General features: G+C 48.2%; 1 protein-coding gene across 2 annotated transcripts in view; it reads right to left on the reverse strand.

The window, feature by feature from the left end:
- The window catches only part of HIPK2 (homeodomain interacting protein kinase 2), a 177921-nt gene extending 162067 nt beyond the window's left edge, over window positions 1-15854 (reverse strand). The window contains exon 1 of one of the 2 annotated variants that reach the window (XM_047095656.1): window positions 15686-15854. In XM_047095656.1, coding sequence (XP_046951612.1) covers window positions 15686-15704 — 19 coding nt within the window. In that variant the 5' untranslated portion in view covers window positions 15705-15854. The remainder of the gene's footprint in view (window positions 1-15685) is intronic. The other variant, XM_047095654.1, reaches the window with a different exon arrangement.
- Window positions 15855-17619: the final 1765 nt, after the last annotated feature.

The raw sequence follows: 17619 nt of genomic DNA on the forward strand, positions 1-17619 counted from the left end.
ATGGTCTATATACCAAAGTTACACCACACAGATCGTTTTTGGTGTCAAGGGGGGGAAGAGAACTGGACAGTGAAGGGTTTGGGGCTGCCCCAACCCTAATCCAGGGCGTCAATCTCAGCTTCTCTACGAGTAGGTAAGTGGAAGGTAAATGAAGTGCACAGAATCACCTCTGGGGTATTCTAGCAAACTGGTGAACTTGATGAACCCATGGAACCTTTAGATTCAGCAAATCCAGGGGATGGAGAAGCAGGTGCAGCAATGCCCTAAAGAAGCGAGCCTGCAGATGGAAAAGGTGAGAACTTCTACAGGAAACTGTCCATTTTTTTCAGAGAGAGACTGTGCCAGGCTGAGAGACTAAAAGAAAGTTAAATCAGACATGGTGCGTGGTCCCCAATTAGATACTGACTTCAACAAACTGTCTTCAAAGGACATTTGGGGGCCAATTAAGGAAATGTGAATATGGACAAGGAATGAAATGAAATGAATTTCACTGAAATACAAGACTGGAAACTGTAGTTTCCAAGACAGTAATATATCATCTTGGTTTTTCTAAAAAAAAAAAAAAAAAGTGTACGTTTATATGCACAGAAAAGACCTGCGATGTATAACAGTGGTAATCTCTAGAGAGAAGAAAAGAGAAAGTGTGTGCATGTCTGTGTTGCTTGCCTGTATTTTCTAACTTTTTATAACGCACAGGTAGTGTTTCTAATAACAACACATCTTTTCAAAAGACATTAAACAGGCTTTAAATCTTACAATGCTAATCCACGAGAGACCATCTAAGAAATGATGTATCATTTTTCCAAAATATGCTGTCTGTCCATCTCTAGCATGCAGGATTCTTGGAATGACTTGCGAACACTCTTTGATTTTGGATTTCAATGCTAAAACGATTCTCTGACAAATCAAAGGTTTCTTCCCCAGACTCACACTGTAGGCAGTCTTTAAAGGGGTGCCAAATACCTCCTCGAGCACACTTGACCCTCACTTCCCCTGGGAGAAGACGTTACCGGCAGGGTTCAATAACTCTCCAGGAGCAAAGGGAGCCTAGCAGGACTTAACACAGCACTCAAGTCCCAGGGAGGAAACGTTGGGCCGGATATATACCTGTTGGCAGGTATATACACCCTTGAACAATAAAGACATGCTCACACCCATTTACAAATCCACTTCTCAGGATGACTTTTCTCTTCAACTATCACTCTCAATTTTAGAAGATATATTGTATGCCCTGAAAGGGTGACTTCTTCAGGTTTCTATAGTGTAGAAAAATCTATATGAACAAAACTGTGCTGTACAATCATCCATTGATTTAGCAAGTCTTAGGAAGTGTCTGCAACGTGCGTGAAGGCAACTCGAGTAGAGAACAGACACAACCACACACGTGTTCTTATCTTCACAGAGCCTGCAGTCTAATGGGGAAGGCAGGCGGAAGTAGGTAGGTAAAGACTGTAAGTGCTGTGAAGGAAAAGAACAGGGCGCCTAGAGATCAGAAGAGGGGCATCTAGTTCACACCAGAGGAAGTGACATTTCGGTTATGACTACAGAGTGAATAGCAGTCAGCCAGGCAAGAGGCAGAAGACGATTCTAGGCAGAGAGACTGGAAGTAAGGTGCTGAAGCAGGAAACAGCTGGGAACAGTCACAGACCTGGAAGAGGCCCGGACAGGGCAAAGAAGGGAAGCCTGGCATAAAATAAGATTGGACAAATCAGCAGGGACCGTGTTGTAGCCATGATATTCAGATTTTGGATTTTATCTGAAGTGTGATGGAAACAGCTGGACATCTGAAGTGGGAGAGGGGATCAGATCTAACTTACACTTCCTATCACCATGGACGTTGGCTGGAGGCTCAAGAACGGACATGGGGGATAGACAGGTCAGGAAGACAGTCCAGATGAGACACTACGGTGGGTTAGACTAGGCTAGAAGATTCCCAACTGCAGCCTGAGGGCCAATCCAGCCGAAGCCTGCTTTTGTAAATAAAGTGTTACTGGAACCCAGTGCCATCCACTCATTTACGCATTGTCTGCAGCTGCTTTCACCACAGCTGCAGAGTCGAGCAGCTGTGACAGAGACCATTCGGCCTGTAAATCCTAAAATACAGTTGACCCTTGAACAACACAGCTTTGAACCACACAAGTTCAATTATGTGTGAACTTTTTTTTTTACAATATAGCCCCCAAAATGTATTTTCTCTTATGATTTTCTTAATAACATTTTCCTCTCTCTAGCTTAATCTATTGTAAGATTAATCTATTGTAAGAATACACTATATTCTAGTGTATCTAGCTTAATCTATTGTAAGAATACACTATATAACACACATACAAAAAAAAGGGGGGGGTTAATCAACTCTTTATGTTATCAGTAAGGCTTCCAGTCTATTAGTACAGTTTTTGGAGAGTCAAAATTTATACATGGATTTTTGACTGTGTGTTGACACCCCTAACCCCACATTGTTCAAGGGTCAACCGTACCTACTGTCTGACCCTTTCCAGAATGAGTCTGCTGACCACTGGGCCAGGGGACGGCAGTATAGAAAGAAATGGATAGGTTCACCATATACAAGTGGTCCTTTGTCATTTGCAGATTCCGTATTTGCGAATTCACCAACTCACTAAAATTTATTTGTAATCCCAAAATCAGTACTCAGAGCGTGCTTTCACAGTAACTTCCGGACATGCCTTGACACACTGTGTTCCCAGCTGAGGTCAAATGAGGCCATGCTCTGCCTTTTAGTTTCCGCTCTTATAATATACGCAAGTATATTCTCCACTGTCTATTTAGTACCACGTGGTTTGCATTTTTTGTGGATTTCGCTGGGGATTTAAAAATGACCCCCAAGCACAGTGCTGAAGGGCAATCTAGTGTTTTTCAATGCAAAAAGGCTGCGATGTGCCTTACAGAGAAAGTACATGTGCTGGTAAGCTTCATTCAAGCATGAGCTAATAGTGCTGTAGCCTTTGAGTTCAATGTTAATGAATTAACACTATACATTAAAGAAGACGTCTTTAAACAGAAGCACACGTAGACAAGGTTATGTATCGATCGGCTGATAAAAATATGACTAGAGGCTTGCAGGCAGCTAACCTAGGAGCAGTGCTTCAGGATTTGCTAATTCATGTTTGTGGCAGCTTTACAGAGCATAACTCTGGCGAGAAACAAGAATGGCTATATTTGGGAGGCAAAATCAATAAAATTTGGTGATAGATTAAATGTGAAGCAAAATGAAGTCAAGAATGACTCTCGGCTTTCTGATGTCAACTACTAGGTAGAAGATGATGCCATTCATGGAAACAAGGAATTCTGGAAAAGGCACATACTTCAGAGGGTTGGCCAAAATTTTTTTCTTTGTACGTGTTCAATGTGATGCCTGTGGGACATCCAAACAGAGATGTCAGGTCGATCGTTGTCTCTAAGGCTCTGGAACTCAAAAATGTAAATCTAGGTAGAGATACAAGTTTGGGAGTTACTGATATGTATAGATTGTACCCAAAGCCCTTGGAAATGATACATCCCCTGAGAAGAGAGGAACTCCTCCTTCCTGAAGGAAGGGGTGGGTAAACCTAAGTCTTTATCTAGGTGGTTGGATTTGTTTGATACAAAAATACTTCCGGAAGGAACATAATCTGGCGGCACATATCTAGAACCCGAGAAATGTTCACACCCCTTGATTTAGTAATTCTACTTCGGAGAACCTCTCCTGAAATTCAGACACACCGTAATGCTACACTGAATAAACACTGAGGAACATCTCGCGATCGTAAAACCAGAAATAACCTTAACATTTGGGGAATGTTACACTGACAAAACTATTGATTATTTTGCTCTGTGATTTTATCCACAGATTCTAAGCTTAGAAATTTCAGCTCCTCCAGAGGTTTAATAAATAGCCACTTCTGTTTCTTTCAGGCTTAAAACCAAAACCAAAACCAAAACCACTGGATTAGTTACCTTTATCTACTAAAATACACACTGCTTCAGGGTAGGGCTGTTCATCTGTTTTGTTCACTGAAGGCACCTAGAACAGTACCTGGCATGTTGAAAGCGCTCGACAGATTTTTGTTGAATTTAACATCTTAATCACGTAGAATTTATGTTGGTATAATGGTGTGAGGTGAGGACGTCCATTGAGATTTTTCAAATTGCTATCAGATGGCCCCACTCCCATTTGTTCAGTCGGGTTTCCTTTCCCCCACTGCTTTGTGGCACCTCCTTCATCATCTATTAAATGCTCAGACAACAGGGCCTTCAAGCTGGCTCATGTATTCTGCCCCACTGATGGGCCTGTCAAATTTCGTGCCAAATTTGACGTGTTACAGTTTCTTTTAACACATGGTAGAGCTCACCCCTTTGCTATGCTCCCCTTTCAGGCCTGACTGTTCCATGCCCACTACCTCATCTCTCAAGAACAACAGAAATCAGTTTCTCAAATTTGGAAACATTTATGTAGATTTTGATTGAAACAAAGAACAACTGCATTTGGAGGGGAAAAAAAAACAAAAAACAAAGAACGTATTTCCAAATTTTACTCTCCATCTAGGAAGGGGCTGGGAGGGCTTTTCCACCTTGGGGTGCGAGCTCTACATCCAGGCTGCCTGGGGTCAGCCTCAGCTCTGCCGCTTTGGAGCTGTGTTAGACCTGTGCTTCTGTCTAACACAATGGTAGCAGAACCCACCCTGCAGCCTTGCTACAAGGATTCAATGAATTAATACGTGTGAAACCTTAGAACAGAACCGGCAACGGCTAGGGCTTGTTAGGGATTAGCTGTTATCATCTTCCCATAGCAGTTTTTTCTTAGACGCCTCAGTGAGATTGTTCTCAGATATTTTATCTGTTTTGCTGCTCAAAGAGGGTTCATGTCTTGGCTGCCCTTTACTATAATCCAGCGTCTCTGCCAGCCACCAGACTAAGTGCTAGATCACCATGTCAACGGGATCCTGAAGAAGCGGCAAGTGGGACAGCAGGGCCTCGGGAGTGTGTGTGTGACGTTAATGCTCTAGGACCATCAGCCCCCACCGGGACTGCCCCTTCTCCAAGGGTCCTAATCATGTATCTCCCTGTCACATATGGCACAGACCCCTCACCTGTGAGAAGCAAGGTGGCCTTCCGGTCAAGACAAGGGCACGCTCTGGTATCAGGTGGGGCTCAGGCCCGAGCTCTAACCAGTTACTGCTTGAGACCTGAGACACATTAGTTAACATCTCTAAGCCTCAATGGCCTCTTGTGCAAAGACCAAAGATCACAGAGCTTTTCATGTTAATGACAATATATTATTATTGCAAGAATGCTACCTGTCCAGTCTACTCTAGGACCCCAGGGCCAACCTGCATGAATTACAGACTGGCTGGCTCTGGAAGAACCAGGGAAAGGGAGGATGGGGCCTTGGCACTCCCGCAGCCAGAGGCAGGAAGGCCAGGGGCTGGATTTCAGGAAGTTTTGGCCACACAAGGGCAGTAGGACTAAAAATAATGCTCATGTCAGGTCTCTGACTCTCCCTCCTCCAAGAGAAGTTGTAATCAAAACAACTACCACCTCCTTTTAAAGGTTTACTGATTTTTCATTCTGAATACATTCATTCTAAAACAGGGGTTCTCAATCAGAAATGCAAATTCTCCAGCCCCACCCCAGACCTACTGAAACAGAAACTCTGAGGGTGGGGCCCACCGATGTGTTTTAACAAGCCCTCCAGGTGACTGGCAAAGTCCGAGAACCACTTCTCCAGACAGTTTCCTGCACCAATGGACCCAAAGGGAGGTTCCACGTGCTCCTCCACCTGGACCCTCACACCTGCGAGCGCATCAATGCGAACACACAGCGAAGACACACAAAGTCAAAGAACAAACAGGTCGGTAAAGGAGCCCGGCTGTGGGCAGACGAGTGGGAAGTAATAAGTAGGTGGAAGCAGAGAGGTGACGTAACATCAAGGAAGGAGAGCCATGGAGAGGCTGTGCCCGTCAAGGGCTCCAACAGACGAAACAGAAAAGCCATACGATTTACTGGGCTCTCTGTCAAGTTTCATTGTGGGAGGAACATACTGGTTACCGAGCTGCCATAGCAAGCAACAGGAAATGGGTCAGTTTCATCAAGTGTGCTTAATGGAGCAACCACAGTAGAAGATCAAGGCTGAAGAGGAAAAGAAAGGAAAGCTGAGTATCCAGTGAAGCAATCAACAGCCATGACTTGTATAAACAGGAAACGTTTCAAGTTGCCTTTCTTGCCCCAAGTTTTACAGCAAGAAGTCCCCGTATCACCACTGCCCTTAGGATGGGGATGTCCCCCAGGTCAAGGGGTGCGCCACCTCACGGGCTGCGCACTGTCCTCTCCCGACCGTGACCTAGGTCCCTGGGGCCCAGGGAATTCCTGCCCCAAAGGCCTCTCGCCCACTTCCAGGCCTTCCCCAGGGCCCATGGGTACAAGTTCTGGTCATGTCAGTGAGAAAAAAATGACTCTAAACTGTACCTGGGAAATCAGAATTAAAAAAAAAAAGAAAAGAAAAGCTGCTTAATGACTGGAAGATACTCTGAGGTTCTCTGAAACTCAGCTCAGTTGTACTGGTTTCTCTGTGATTTTTCTGTTTTTGTTAATGAGTAGCTTATGGTGACAAGCTGCAAACCTTCTCAGAGAAACCGAGCAACAACTTCCTAACAGAAGACTCTGAACGCTGGAGCTGAGGGCACGGGGCCTTGCTTTCCTCAGGAACGGGGAAAATCCTGCCTGTGTACGAGCTCAGTGAGACACTGTGGGCCACAGGGGACCCAGGAGAAGCACAGCTCAGCAGCTCCCTTCTGGGTAGGTCTGGGGGGAAAGGCCAGGGCTCTAACAGCCTTGTCCTCCCCAGGTAGGTCAGGGGCTTTGACAGCCTTGTCCCCCCCGGGCAGGTCTGGGGGGAAAGGCCAGGGGCTCCCACAGCCTTGTGGGAACCATTACCCCCGGAGCTCTGTTTGCTAGGGCAGCCCAGCAAAGCCCCGCTTGGTGTCCCGAGCCTTCTGTGCACACTGCCCTGGGAGACAAGAACCCTGGCTCTGCCTCCCCTCTTCTCTCTAGGCGACATCAGGGCAGCCTCTTCACCTCTCTGGACCTCAGTTTCCTCCTGTGTCAAAGGTCGATACTAATGTGTGAAGATCCCACTGGGTTTCTACTGTGACCAATAAGATACTGAAATAGGCTGATCTCCACATGGAATGTGAGAGAGCCTAGAAAGAGAAGAGATTCTTGGGAAAAACAGAATAAATATCATGGTGTTGCCAACCCCCGCAAGCTTTCCTGATCCTAGGACGCTGCCATAAGGTGTGGGGAGGAAAGTGAAAAAGAACAAATATGTACTGAACCCTCGGGTCAGGCACGCTGCACATTTTCCTCCGTGACCCCAACAAGGGCCCCGGGTCCGTCTGCACGGTGCTCATACCCTTCCACTGCAGCACACGGCTTCCCAGCAAGGCTCACCCTCTGGTGGTCTCATTCCACTATGATACTCAGGCCAGGGAAAATTACCTTGTTCAAGTATCATTTTGATTAGATTGGTCCCCCTCTCCATACCATAAAATGTCTCTTGAATTAGAACCCCCTTTAAACCTTTCAACAACTGATCCCAAACACTTCCCGTTCTCATCTACTGGCCTATTTTGTGCCTACCACTCCAGCCAAGCAAAAATTACTTTGCAAATGAATTCCATTATGCTCTCTGCTTATTCACCTTGTTATGCTGGCACGGGAGTTTTGACTGCTCCTGTAGCCTCTTGGCGTAGGAATACCTCACTTATCCGACATCCTCGGGAATAAGCTGATGCACGAAACTGATCTACCTAAATTCATTTCCCATCGTCCAGAAATTTAACCCTGTAAGCAGCCTTCAATCCTTTTGGAAGTAAGTCACGGTGTGATTAAACGAGTTTCTTCATTTTAACTATTTTCTAAAGGAAACATTGCTGCACTGCATGAGAGAGAACCTCCCAGTCGCGGCTAACGGAACATAACGAATATCGATTAATCTCTCCCTGATGGTGCGGGTCATACTTAATGAGTAACAGTAACCGTACTGTGCTGGGGCTGCAAATGTAAGCGGTTCAGGGGATAAAGCTGAACGCGTGCACGCGTGTGCTCTCTCGCTCTGCCTGTAACGAGTTCCCCTGGAACTTACTTTCCGGCAGAAGTTGCTATCAGCCTGGATTCTGGTGAGTAGCTGCAGTCACACAGAACTCAGGAGGGTGTAACTTGCTGCCTTTCTGCACAATTTCAGGAACTTACATGCTGGTTTTTGTCAGAGCTCTATAAATTCTTCATTAGAGAGGGGAAAAAAAAAAAGAATATACTTCAACAATCAGCAAACCAGAGTTTTCCAAATCTCCTGACCATATGACTTTTAAGAGGACTGCAGGCACAGGTACCGCTGAAATTTGCTTCTTTAAAAAAAATTTTTTTTAATGTTTATTTATTTTTGAGAGATACACAGCGTGCGTGTGGGGGAGGGGCAGAGAGAGGGAAACACAGGCTCGGAAGCAGGCTCCACGCTCTGAACCATCAGCACAGACCCCAACGCATGGCTTGAACTCATGAACCGTGAGATCACGAGCTGAGCTGAAGTAGGATGCTTAACGCACTGAGCCACCCAGGCGACCTGAAATTTGCTTCTTTAATACTTTATGAAACTAGAAGTTCTACATGGAACTGGCATGATAAGCTCTTGGAAAGATCATTTTACATTGTGAATAATAACTCTGTAGGTTGAATCAGTGAGGTAATACTGATACGGAGGAAAATGGTAAAAATACAGAAACAAACCTTCCTTTGTCAGGATGCAATCTATAACTGCATGAACCAAAAAGCGCTTTTCTTCCCAATGTTACAGCAGCTTCCGCAGCGATCTTTTCCTGAGGATAGGTACCACCAACGGAAGGAAAATGCCCTTGTTCGCTCACATATTAGCCTGTATTCTTTTTGTGACAGTAAAGGTTTTATAAAGTCTACGGCATTAGCACATGCAAGAGTCCATCAATCTTCATTCTGCTTAAACACAGTGGCATTTAATTAATCAGAACCTACTAGAGCAAAAGAAGTTAGGCAAGAATTGCCAAAACAGACCACTTTCAAAACACTACAAATCTCTTCAGTGCCATGTGTAGAAATAAGTGACTGTAAAAACCACAAAATTATTTTCCAGTTTTCCAGGTTTGCTTTTTTTTTTTTTTTTTTTGTATTGGCAACTATTTTACTGGCTTACTTTCTAATGGGAGAGTCACTCATCAGAAAGTCCCAAGTTGAATGGCCTTGTCCATCAGAATCTTTGGCCTTTTCTGTGGGCTTTAGACCAAAGGCAGGGAGGAATACCAGCTGACTTGTAGCCACTCTCACAAATGCCTCGCTTACTTGTCACAGAGAACCCAGAAAAACAGGTATGGCTTTAGCTGACTCAGAATCTGTAGAGAATTTGACAAACTGTCCTTTCTCAAGCTGGATGAACTGATATTACACTGAATCATCAAGATTCTTCTGTGTAATCTCTTCTCTTCTTTCGAGAGCAGTTCAACTTCATACACTCAGGTCCTCTGCATTCTGTTGGTCGGATGCGTAGGAGATAAATAAGATTCTGAGGAGCTGGAAGTAGAGGGTGAATGAATTCAAAGGGATCCAGCAGACGCCGAGTCAAGCGGAAGGTGGCGCTGTTGGGGGAGGGATGGCTACGCGTGCCACAGAAGGAACTCGAAGACTCGGGACTGAGGTGAAGCGAGCTGTTAGTTACCAATCCAGCGCTGGTGTGTGTAAGTTATTACTTAGATATATTAAAGGAAGAGTCAATTCAACAAATATTTATGAAGTGCCTACGAGGTTTCACGGACTGCACAGCTACTGTGGGGGGTGCAAAGATGAATCAGATTTGGTTCCTGCCCTCTAGGGGTTCCCGGTGATGCAAGAAGCCTGAAGTCATTTTTCTTATGTACACTGTACTAATGAGACCATTATTAAAGAACTGCATTCAGTTTCGACCACCACCATTTTTTTTTTTTTTTTTAATGTGGAGAAACTAGAGAGAGTTCAGAGGAGGGAGGGGACACAGAACAGGCTCTGTGGGGAAAGAGCGGAACAGACCCAGTTATTATCTTCAAATATATGAAAGGTTTTAGAGAAAGGAACTGAGTAAAAGAAAACAGGTTTGAACGATGGCAGCAGAGAACTGGTGGGCCCGGGAATTTTTTTGGCAATCCAGTTACTAGAATCCTGGAATTGGTCACTGAGGGGGGTTCCTAGTGTGGCTCTTCCCTGGGCGGGGGGGGGGGGGGGGGGGGGAGGGGGGGGGGAGGTTGTTTTGATGAACTGAGCATCATGGACAGACGCTCCTGAAGGCAGGAGGGATGAACTACATTTCTCCTGAGGTCCTCTCCTGCCCTGGGTTCTATGCTCCTGAGTGGCAGAGCCGGGTTTTCTTCTCCCACAATTCCCTGAAGGATCTATATCCCCACGAATAAGTACCACAACACAAGATCTCATCCAGGCAGCCAGGCCAGAAATTAATTCTCCAAAAGCCACGGCCGATGCAGGGGTCCGCTTGGTCCACGCACGGCACAACCCGTAGCCTTAAAGAACAAAAAGTCTCCCAGGGGCGGGTGTGCAAATTAGAAACATATTTGCATTTACAAGGATACAAAATATAAGAAAAGAGGAAGCAATGGTAACCAGGGATGGTGATTTCTAAGGAAATTTGTAACAGGGATTTCCTACATTCAGAAAGACTTGTTTGATCCAAATTAAACATCTTTCAAGAGAAAAATGGGGAAACGAGGCCTTCCCTATACAGCTTAAGAAACACTCGCACGTTAAGAATTAAAAACTGGCGCGCACACGCGTCCCCCAAAAAGCATTCCATCTTGAGTCAGGCCACGGTCCGGTGAGCCCACGTGTACTTTTGACTTTCGCTTCCCACACCTCCTGGACTCCTTGAGGAAAGAGCCCCTACGTAAATGCTTGTTAAGTGAATTCATTAAAGATGTGCCCTGTCTGCAGAGCGAGGGGGACAGTGCCCAGCTCGTGGGGCTGTTAGGACAGTGAGTTAATGTGAGTGCGGGGTGCAGCACATTCTAAGTGGCACATAAGTCACACTTCCCGCTATGAACTTCAGGCACCTCAGTTTCTTTTAGAAGAAAAATAAAGACCTCCCTATACTCCAGCTTTTCAGTTTTCTTCCCCCCTGCTCACCCCCCCCCCCACACACACACAGAGTATCATCAAATTAGACGGAACTATTGCCAGTTTGGGCCTTTCCCGTTCACACTCTATCTATCGGTGGTTATACAAAGTCGGCTGGCGTTATTCTGAATCCCGTCTCTGACGGCAACCTCAAGTGCTTGAATTGTCATCACAAGACTACCGGAAAGCACTGGCAAATTACACGTTCAGAGAACAATAAAAAAAATGGTCACATATCATACCCTCTTGATCATCACTACTTTGTTCCTTAGAAACCTCAAAGGTGGTTCCCTGAGGTTGGTCTCTACGGGGGGAAGGAAGAGAAATGAGGAAACATAAGAAAATTAAATATGAAGACAGGAGCAGCTGTAACGTGCATAAAGCACCAAGTTTTCTTCTGTAGGAAAAGTGTGTCAAACGCACGATGAGCCAGACGCCGGCGTGGGGCTGGGTGCGTGCCGCCCCTCTTGAGGCTGGTGAGCCCACTGGCTGCACCCTTTCCCCGCCTGCCCCCTGGGTTAGGAAGGGATCCTGGTTAGGGCTGAAGGTTATCTTTCATGCTTTGGGATACTTTCCCACAGGCACAGCTGCAGCCCCTGAAACTCTGCTCTAACGGTTTGTTTCCTCATTTTTAAAGTGGCATAGAATGTGAGAAATTCTCTACCTGAAACCGGCAGAAACTCAGTGGGAACAGAAATCTAGAAAGGTCACAGAGGGGGTCAGAAAGGCTCTTTCTTGCGTGGCCGTGGGGGGTTTATTGTCGCTGGTGCCCAAACTGGAAGAGGAAAAGCAGGAGATTAATAATTGAAATGTTGCTATTATTGGTTTTCCAAACTATTTGTGGGTTATTCTTTCCCTGGAGTCATCATGCCTGTAAGCAGTGCAAAAACACAGAAAAATTAAAAAATTAAAAAAAAAAAGAGGGATTTAACACACACAGAGAAAACGCCTACAGCCAGGCGCTTTACATAAACTCCTTGCTAATGGAGTCCTCGTACAATCCAATAAGGCTTCAAACAGAACAAAACAAAACAAAGCTCAGAGAAGTTCAGTAACATGTCCAAAGTCGTACAGCCAGATTCAAAGCCAGGTTTCTCGGATCTAAGCACTGTGCCACACTGTCTGGAATTGAGGATAAAATTAATGACCCTTGCTTCACTACTCAAATGTGGTGCGAATGAAAACAATATTTATACTTACTCATTTTAAAAATACAAAACACAAACACAGGAAAAGATATTTTAGAACGTGTGTCATCAAATTCTTTTAATGGAAGATGATTCAGAATCCATTTCTTGGTAGGCATTTTGGTAGGTGTCTTTAGACCCATCTGATGAGAGATTTCAGTACGACAGTTCTGGGAAGTCTGACTGTGTAAGCCAATACTAATTGACGTGACACATCTCAGGTACGGTGGGACGTAATTAACTTGGAATATAGGGTCCCCTAGTTCAGAACCCCTGGCAATACAGACCTATGTGGTTGGCCTTTGCACTACACATTGAAAAAAAGCCTTGCTAAGCAAGCTGATGGAGTAAACACAATTGCAAGGCAAATGTTTAACTTCCTAAAGAAAATAAACCTTTTTAAAGAAGTCTACCTTAACCAGTACCAAGTTACTGAAAATTAATGCGCTATTTAAAACCTAACCTTAAAAGCAAGAAGTGCAAGCCTGGTAACACTTGGCTACCCATTAATTCGGATTATCACACATACCCAAAGACGGCATTTCTCTCTCAAGAGCTGGCACATTCAGAATGCCCCACGGTTGCATTCAGGCCTTGACCCAGTATCCCCGCCTGGGGCAAGTGCACCCCATTTAAACAAACGAGTGCACTCCTGAATCCCAGCAGGAATACCTCACCTGTCACTGTACTTCTCCTTAGAAGAACCCCATGTTCGTTTTTTTAGTAGCTCGAAAACAATTAGAAATCGCTCTTCTTGGTGACTTCCCCAGGAAAAAGCCCTACTCCTTCGGGATAGACACAGGGAGTCCGTGCATTGTGACCGGGATATGGTAAAAAACCAGGCTCACTGAATGCAGCGGATGTCGCCAAGGAGGGGAAAAGGAGGTCACTGGAGTCTTAGAAGCACTCATCACACGAAATGAATGTAGGTTCCAGCAATACGATCCTTTATAGAGGTCACCTGTCTGTTTCAGAACATGACCAACAGTCTCCTTCAAGAAAGACCCAGGCCTGAGCGTGTGAGGCTGGACTGGTTGAGAAGGGGAGAGGAGAAAGAACAGAAAAAGGACAGAGATGCACAGAAACTCCAGCAGAATCAAAGGGTACAAAGTGTAGGAACAAGGCAAGACTGAGTGAAACCCAGGGCTGAAAGAGGTGACCAGGGAGGTCACCTGCCACAGGGAATGAAGCTTGCAAATAAAAACAGCGAGCTCCTGAGACCTTTGAGACAGACCCATGATCGTTCTTAACCCTTAACACCTTACCCACCCACAATTCTTTATCTGGCGTCATGCACTAAAAGAATAACTTAAAAAACACTGGAGTCAGAACCGGAGGGCCACGTCTTAGCCCCGGGGGTATGGCCTACATTCCGTATGGATTTGGAACGGAAAGGAACAGGAGGAGAACAGCACAGTTCCCAAGCCGGCTTTCTACAAAGTTGACAAAATACATCCCAACCCACATACCCAGCCCCTCCTAAGAGGGAAAGCAGCCGTTTACTATAGTTCTGAATTCATTGCCAAGTTCCTTCTCTAATGCTCACCCGGAGTGTCCAGCAGAGGGAGTCTCAAGGAGGTACTTAATAAAGAGAAAATTGTTTCATTTTAACACTCCATAGACAGTGGGAGCATTGACTGTAGCCCCCTCCCATAGACACAGACGAACAATGAAGGCCCGACATGGGCTCTCCTGGCATGTTCGCAGAGCCACTGGCTCGTTCTATTCTGCGTGGTGGAGTGATCAGAAATTTCGTTTTGTTTTGTCGAATGGTTAAATGGACCTTGTGTTCTTCAGAATCAAAGAGGAAAGCCCCTGGAATAACATCTCTCTGTTGCCTTCTAAACAGCCCCTTTGTTTCTAAGAGAGTCTGAAAAAAAATATTTACAGTCCATAGGTTATTTACAGCCTCATTATCCGGGGCCTGACTGGTAACTTTATTCCATCCAGAAACCAAATTCATTTGGAGCCCTGGAACTAATAACAGATTTTCTTTTCAGATAAGTTTTTTTTTTTTTTTAATCTGCCTCTTGTAACAGAGATAAAACTATTAATGCGTTCCCTGTCTCACTCGCCAGCACTGTTCCCGGGATTTATAGAAGGATTAAAACCTCCTCTCCCCGCCCCTCCTCTCTGCTCCACACAAACCCTTTCCCCTCTCATTTGCTATTTCATCCACAGAATATCTGAACAAAACCGAAAGAAAGCCAGATGGACTGACGCTAAAAGTATGTAAAGGCTGCTATTTCAATGATTTCATGAGAAAAACATTTTCACGATGAAATGACTGAAAAAAATCGGGCACCCTTTGGTTTAAAATTCCTCCTACTACAAGCACACAAAAACACACCGAAGTGTAAAAACTTAGTTGATTCTGGTTTGATTTCTGGCTGGAAGCTGACAAGAACCGACTGGAGAGAAGCGAAACGGAGAGGGAGGGCAAGGGGAGTGGAGTGCTTTTTGCCCTCCGTGCTTTTCTTTCTTCCTAAAGACAGTCAAATCGGGAAAATGACCCCACGCCAGGTGAAGGTGCACCGCGCAGGTTGAGCCAGACCCACCGAGGGAAACGTCTCGGCCGCCTCCCCCCCAGGCCCCCCCCCACCCCGACTTGAAAAGCTCAACTACATTTTCCCTTCCACACGCTAATGCGGGGAGATTTTAGCCAATTTCATTGTTCTGCCTGGGTCTGAAATGGACTTTTCATCCGTACCCCCGTCTCATCACCTAGCCCCATACATACATTCCCATCCGACAGCCCCCCCAAAATCAGAGGCTCGCGAAGAATAAAGGAGTGTGGGGAGGGAGTGGAGAGCAGCGGAAAGGGGAGCCGTGGGGACAGAGTGGGAAGATCACCCTAAAGGTAATTTTCCGGGGGGGGGGGGGCGGTGCGCAGGGGAGGGGGGAGGATGAAAGCTAAACCGCATCACCTTTATTTACCCCAAATAAATGAAAAGCACAGTCACGGGTCTGTCTTTTCCCAGGCGCCCCCTCCCAATTTCTTTTCTTCGGGCAGGAGCCCACCCTCGCACCCCCCCCCTCCACCCCCCGCCTCTTTCTCCACCCTGGAAATAAGATCCTGTTAAATTCCGGATCCCGGTCGTGCCGTGGGCAGGGGAGGGGGAGGCGGGGAGGGGTCGGGAGCCGGTTAAAGCCCCGGGGGGGTGGGGCGCCGGAGGCCGGGCGCCCGGGGGGCTGCGGGCCGGGGGTGGGAGGGGGGGGGCGGCCCGGCGAGGGGCCGCGGGCAGAACAAAGCTGCGGGGGCCGCGGCGGCCGGGCGGCGCTGGGCGAGCGGGGTCGGCGGGCCGCGCGCCCCTTACCTTCGTACACGGGGGCCATCGGGGCCGGGGTGTCCGCGGTTCATGGCAACGGAGAAGGGAACGCGGCGCGCGAGCTCGGCCCCCCCAGCCTCAGTCGGAATCTGCCATCTTGAGCCTGTGTCTCCGCTCTCGGCGCAGCCGGGGCCGCCAGCGCCCGCATCACCGCCTCACTTGGCCGGCGCCGGGGGAGGGGGCCGGGCGCCGCCGCCGCCGCCGCCGCCGAGGCCGGGCCCCTGCGCGGGGCTCCGGGGCGGCCGGGGCGGGCGGGCGCAGCGGCCGAGGCCGAGGGGCCGGGCGGCCGCGGCCCCCGAGCGGGTCCGCGGTGGGGCGGGAGCCGGGGCGGGCAGCGCGCGGCCAGTGCCCGGCCGGAGCTCAGCTCAGCATGGCTGTGTGTGGGGGCTTCGGCAAAAGTTGCACGGGAGGCGGAGGAGGGGCGGGCGGAGCCGGGAGGAGGGGCGGGGGCGGGGGCCGGGGGGGGGGCGGGGGCGGCGGGCCGAGCGCGAGCGAGCGAGCGAGCCGCGGAGCGCGGAGTCCGCGCGCAATCGAGCGCCGATGGCACGGATGCGAGGCGGGGAAGGCCGAGCGGAGGGCAGGAGCGGCGGGCCGGGGCGGGCGCGGGCGCTGGGGGCGGGGTGGGGCGGAGCGGGGGGGGGGGGGTGGGGGGGAGGCTCGGGGCCGCCGCGGGGCTCGCGGGCAAGGTGCGCGCAGTTGCGTTCCGCCCGGCCGAGGACAGCCGGTCCGCAGGGGTGGCAGCCAGAAGTTTGTGTGCGCGCGCGAGCGGGGCGGGAGGGCAGAGACGGGAAGGGGGCACCGCCGGCGGAGAGGCTCGCCAGCCTGGCCCGGAGCTAGGTGTGCAATGAATGGAGGGAGGGGTGGGCGCTCGCCCGCCTCCCGGGAGGGTGAGTGAGGGGAGGAGCTTTGGAAATCCACTTGGGGTCTGAGGGTGCAGAGCTGTTCCGCGCAAGCTTCAGACCCGCAGCCCCCGGTGGTGGCCGAATTCCTGCGGGAATCCGGCTTGCAGTGTCCTGGGCGGGGGCGGGGGGGGGGGGTGGGGGGCGCGGCTCCGCCGCCGGGACGGCCGTTCCCAGGCCTCTGCTCTTCTCCACGCGCTCCGATCAGGGCTTCAAGTAAACGTCTCCAAACTCCCCCCAGCCCGGAGCCTTCTCCAGGGTCACTTCAGCTCCCTCCTGGATTCTTCCATAGGATGCCCAGCCATCGCCTCCAGCGTGAGAAGACTTGGGGCCAAACTCTTAAGCAGTGTTTTTAAAACTGTGGATCGGGACACATTAACTGATCATAAAATTAGTTCAGGGGATGGCGACCACCTTAAAAAAAAAAAAATCGAAATGCAACAGAATAGACAATATTAGGATCCATTGCTCTTAGTGAGCGTAACTATTGTTTCAGAAACCTTTTGTTTCCGTTATACAATACTGGACACCTGTACTGGACCATGATGTAAATTTTATTTCCTACTGTGGGTCAAGGATCAAAAAAGCTTGAAATCTATACTTTGGGGGCTGTAACGTAACGATCACTGTACAACTTTCTTAAAAACAAAGTCATGATTTTCTCACTACTTATTTTTCCCAACCTCCATACCCTCTGACCCCCACCCCCAAGCCCCACAAGAGGGAAGCCCGTTCACACACTTACCCGGTTTTGTTAGCGAAGCACAGTTCCCCCTTATCAGGGGGACCTTTGACTCCCCTATCTTCTTTGCCCCTATATTCAGTGCTATGCTTTCCACTGCTTCTCTTAGCCTCATGTTATCACATTTGCAGAATCCTGGACTACGACTGCTAAAAAGAGCCTCAGACATCCTCTGGGCCAGGCCTGCCCTTTTAGAATTGAGAAAATGAGGCCCAAAGAAGTGAATTTCGCTCAACGTTGCACGCTATTAAGTCTCAAGGTTACATCTTTTGGCTCCCACT

This window comes from Lynx rufus, unplaced genomic scaffold (assembly GCF_022079265.1).
Source record: "Lynx rufus isolate CCGP_SWC_20201006 ecotype Redwood Valley unplaced genomic scaffold, mLynRuf1.p SCAF_4, whole genome shotgun sequence".
Taxonomy (NCBI): Eukaryota; Metazoa; Chordata; class Mammalia; order Carnivora; family Felidae; genus Lynx; species Lynx rufus.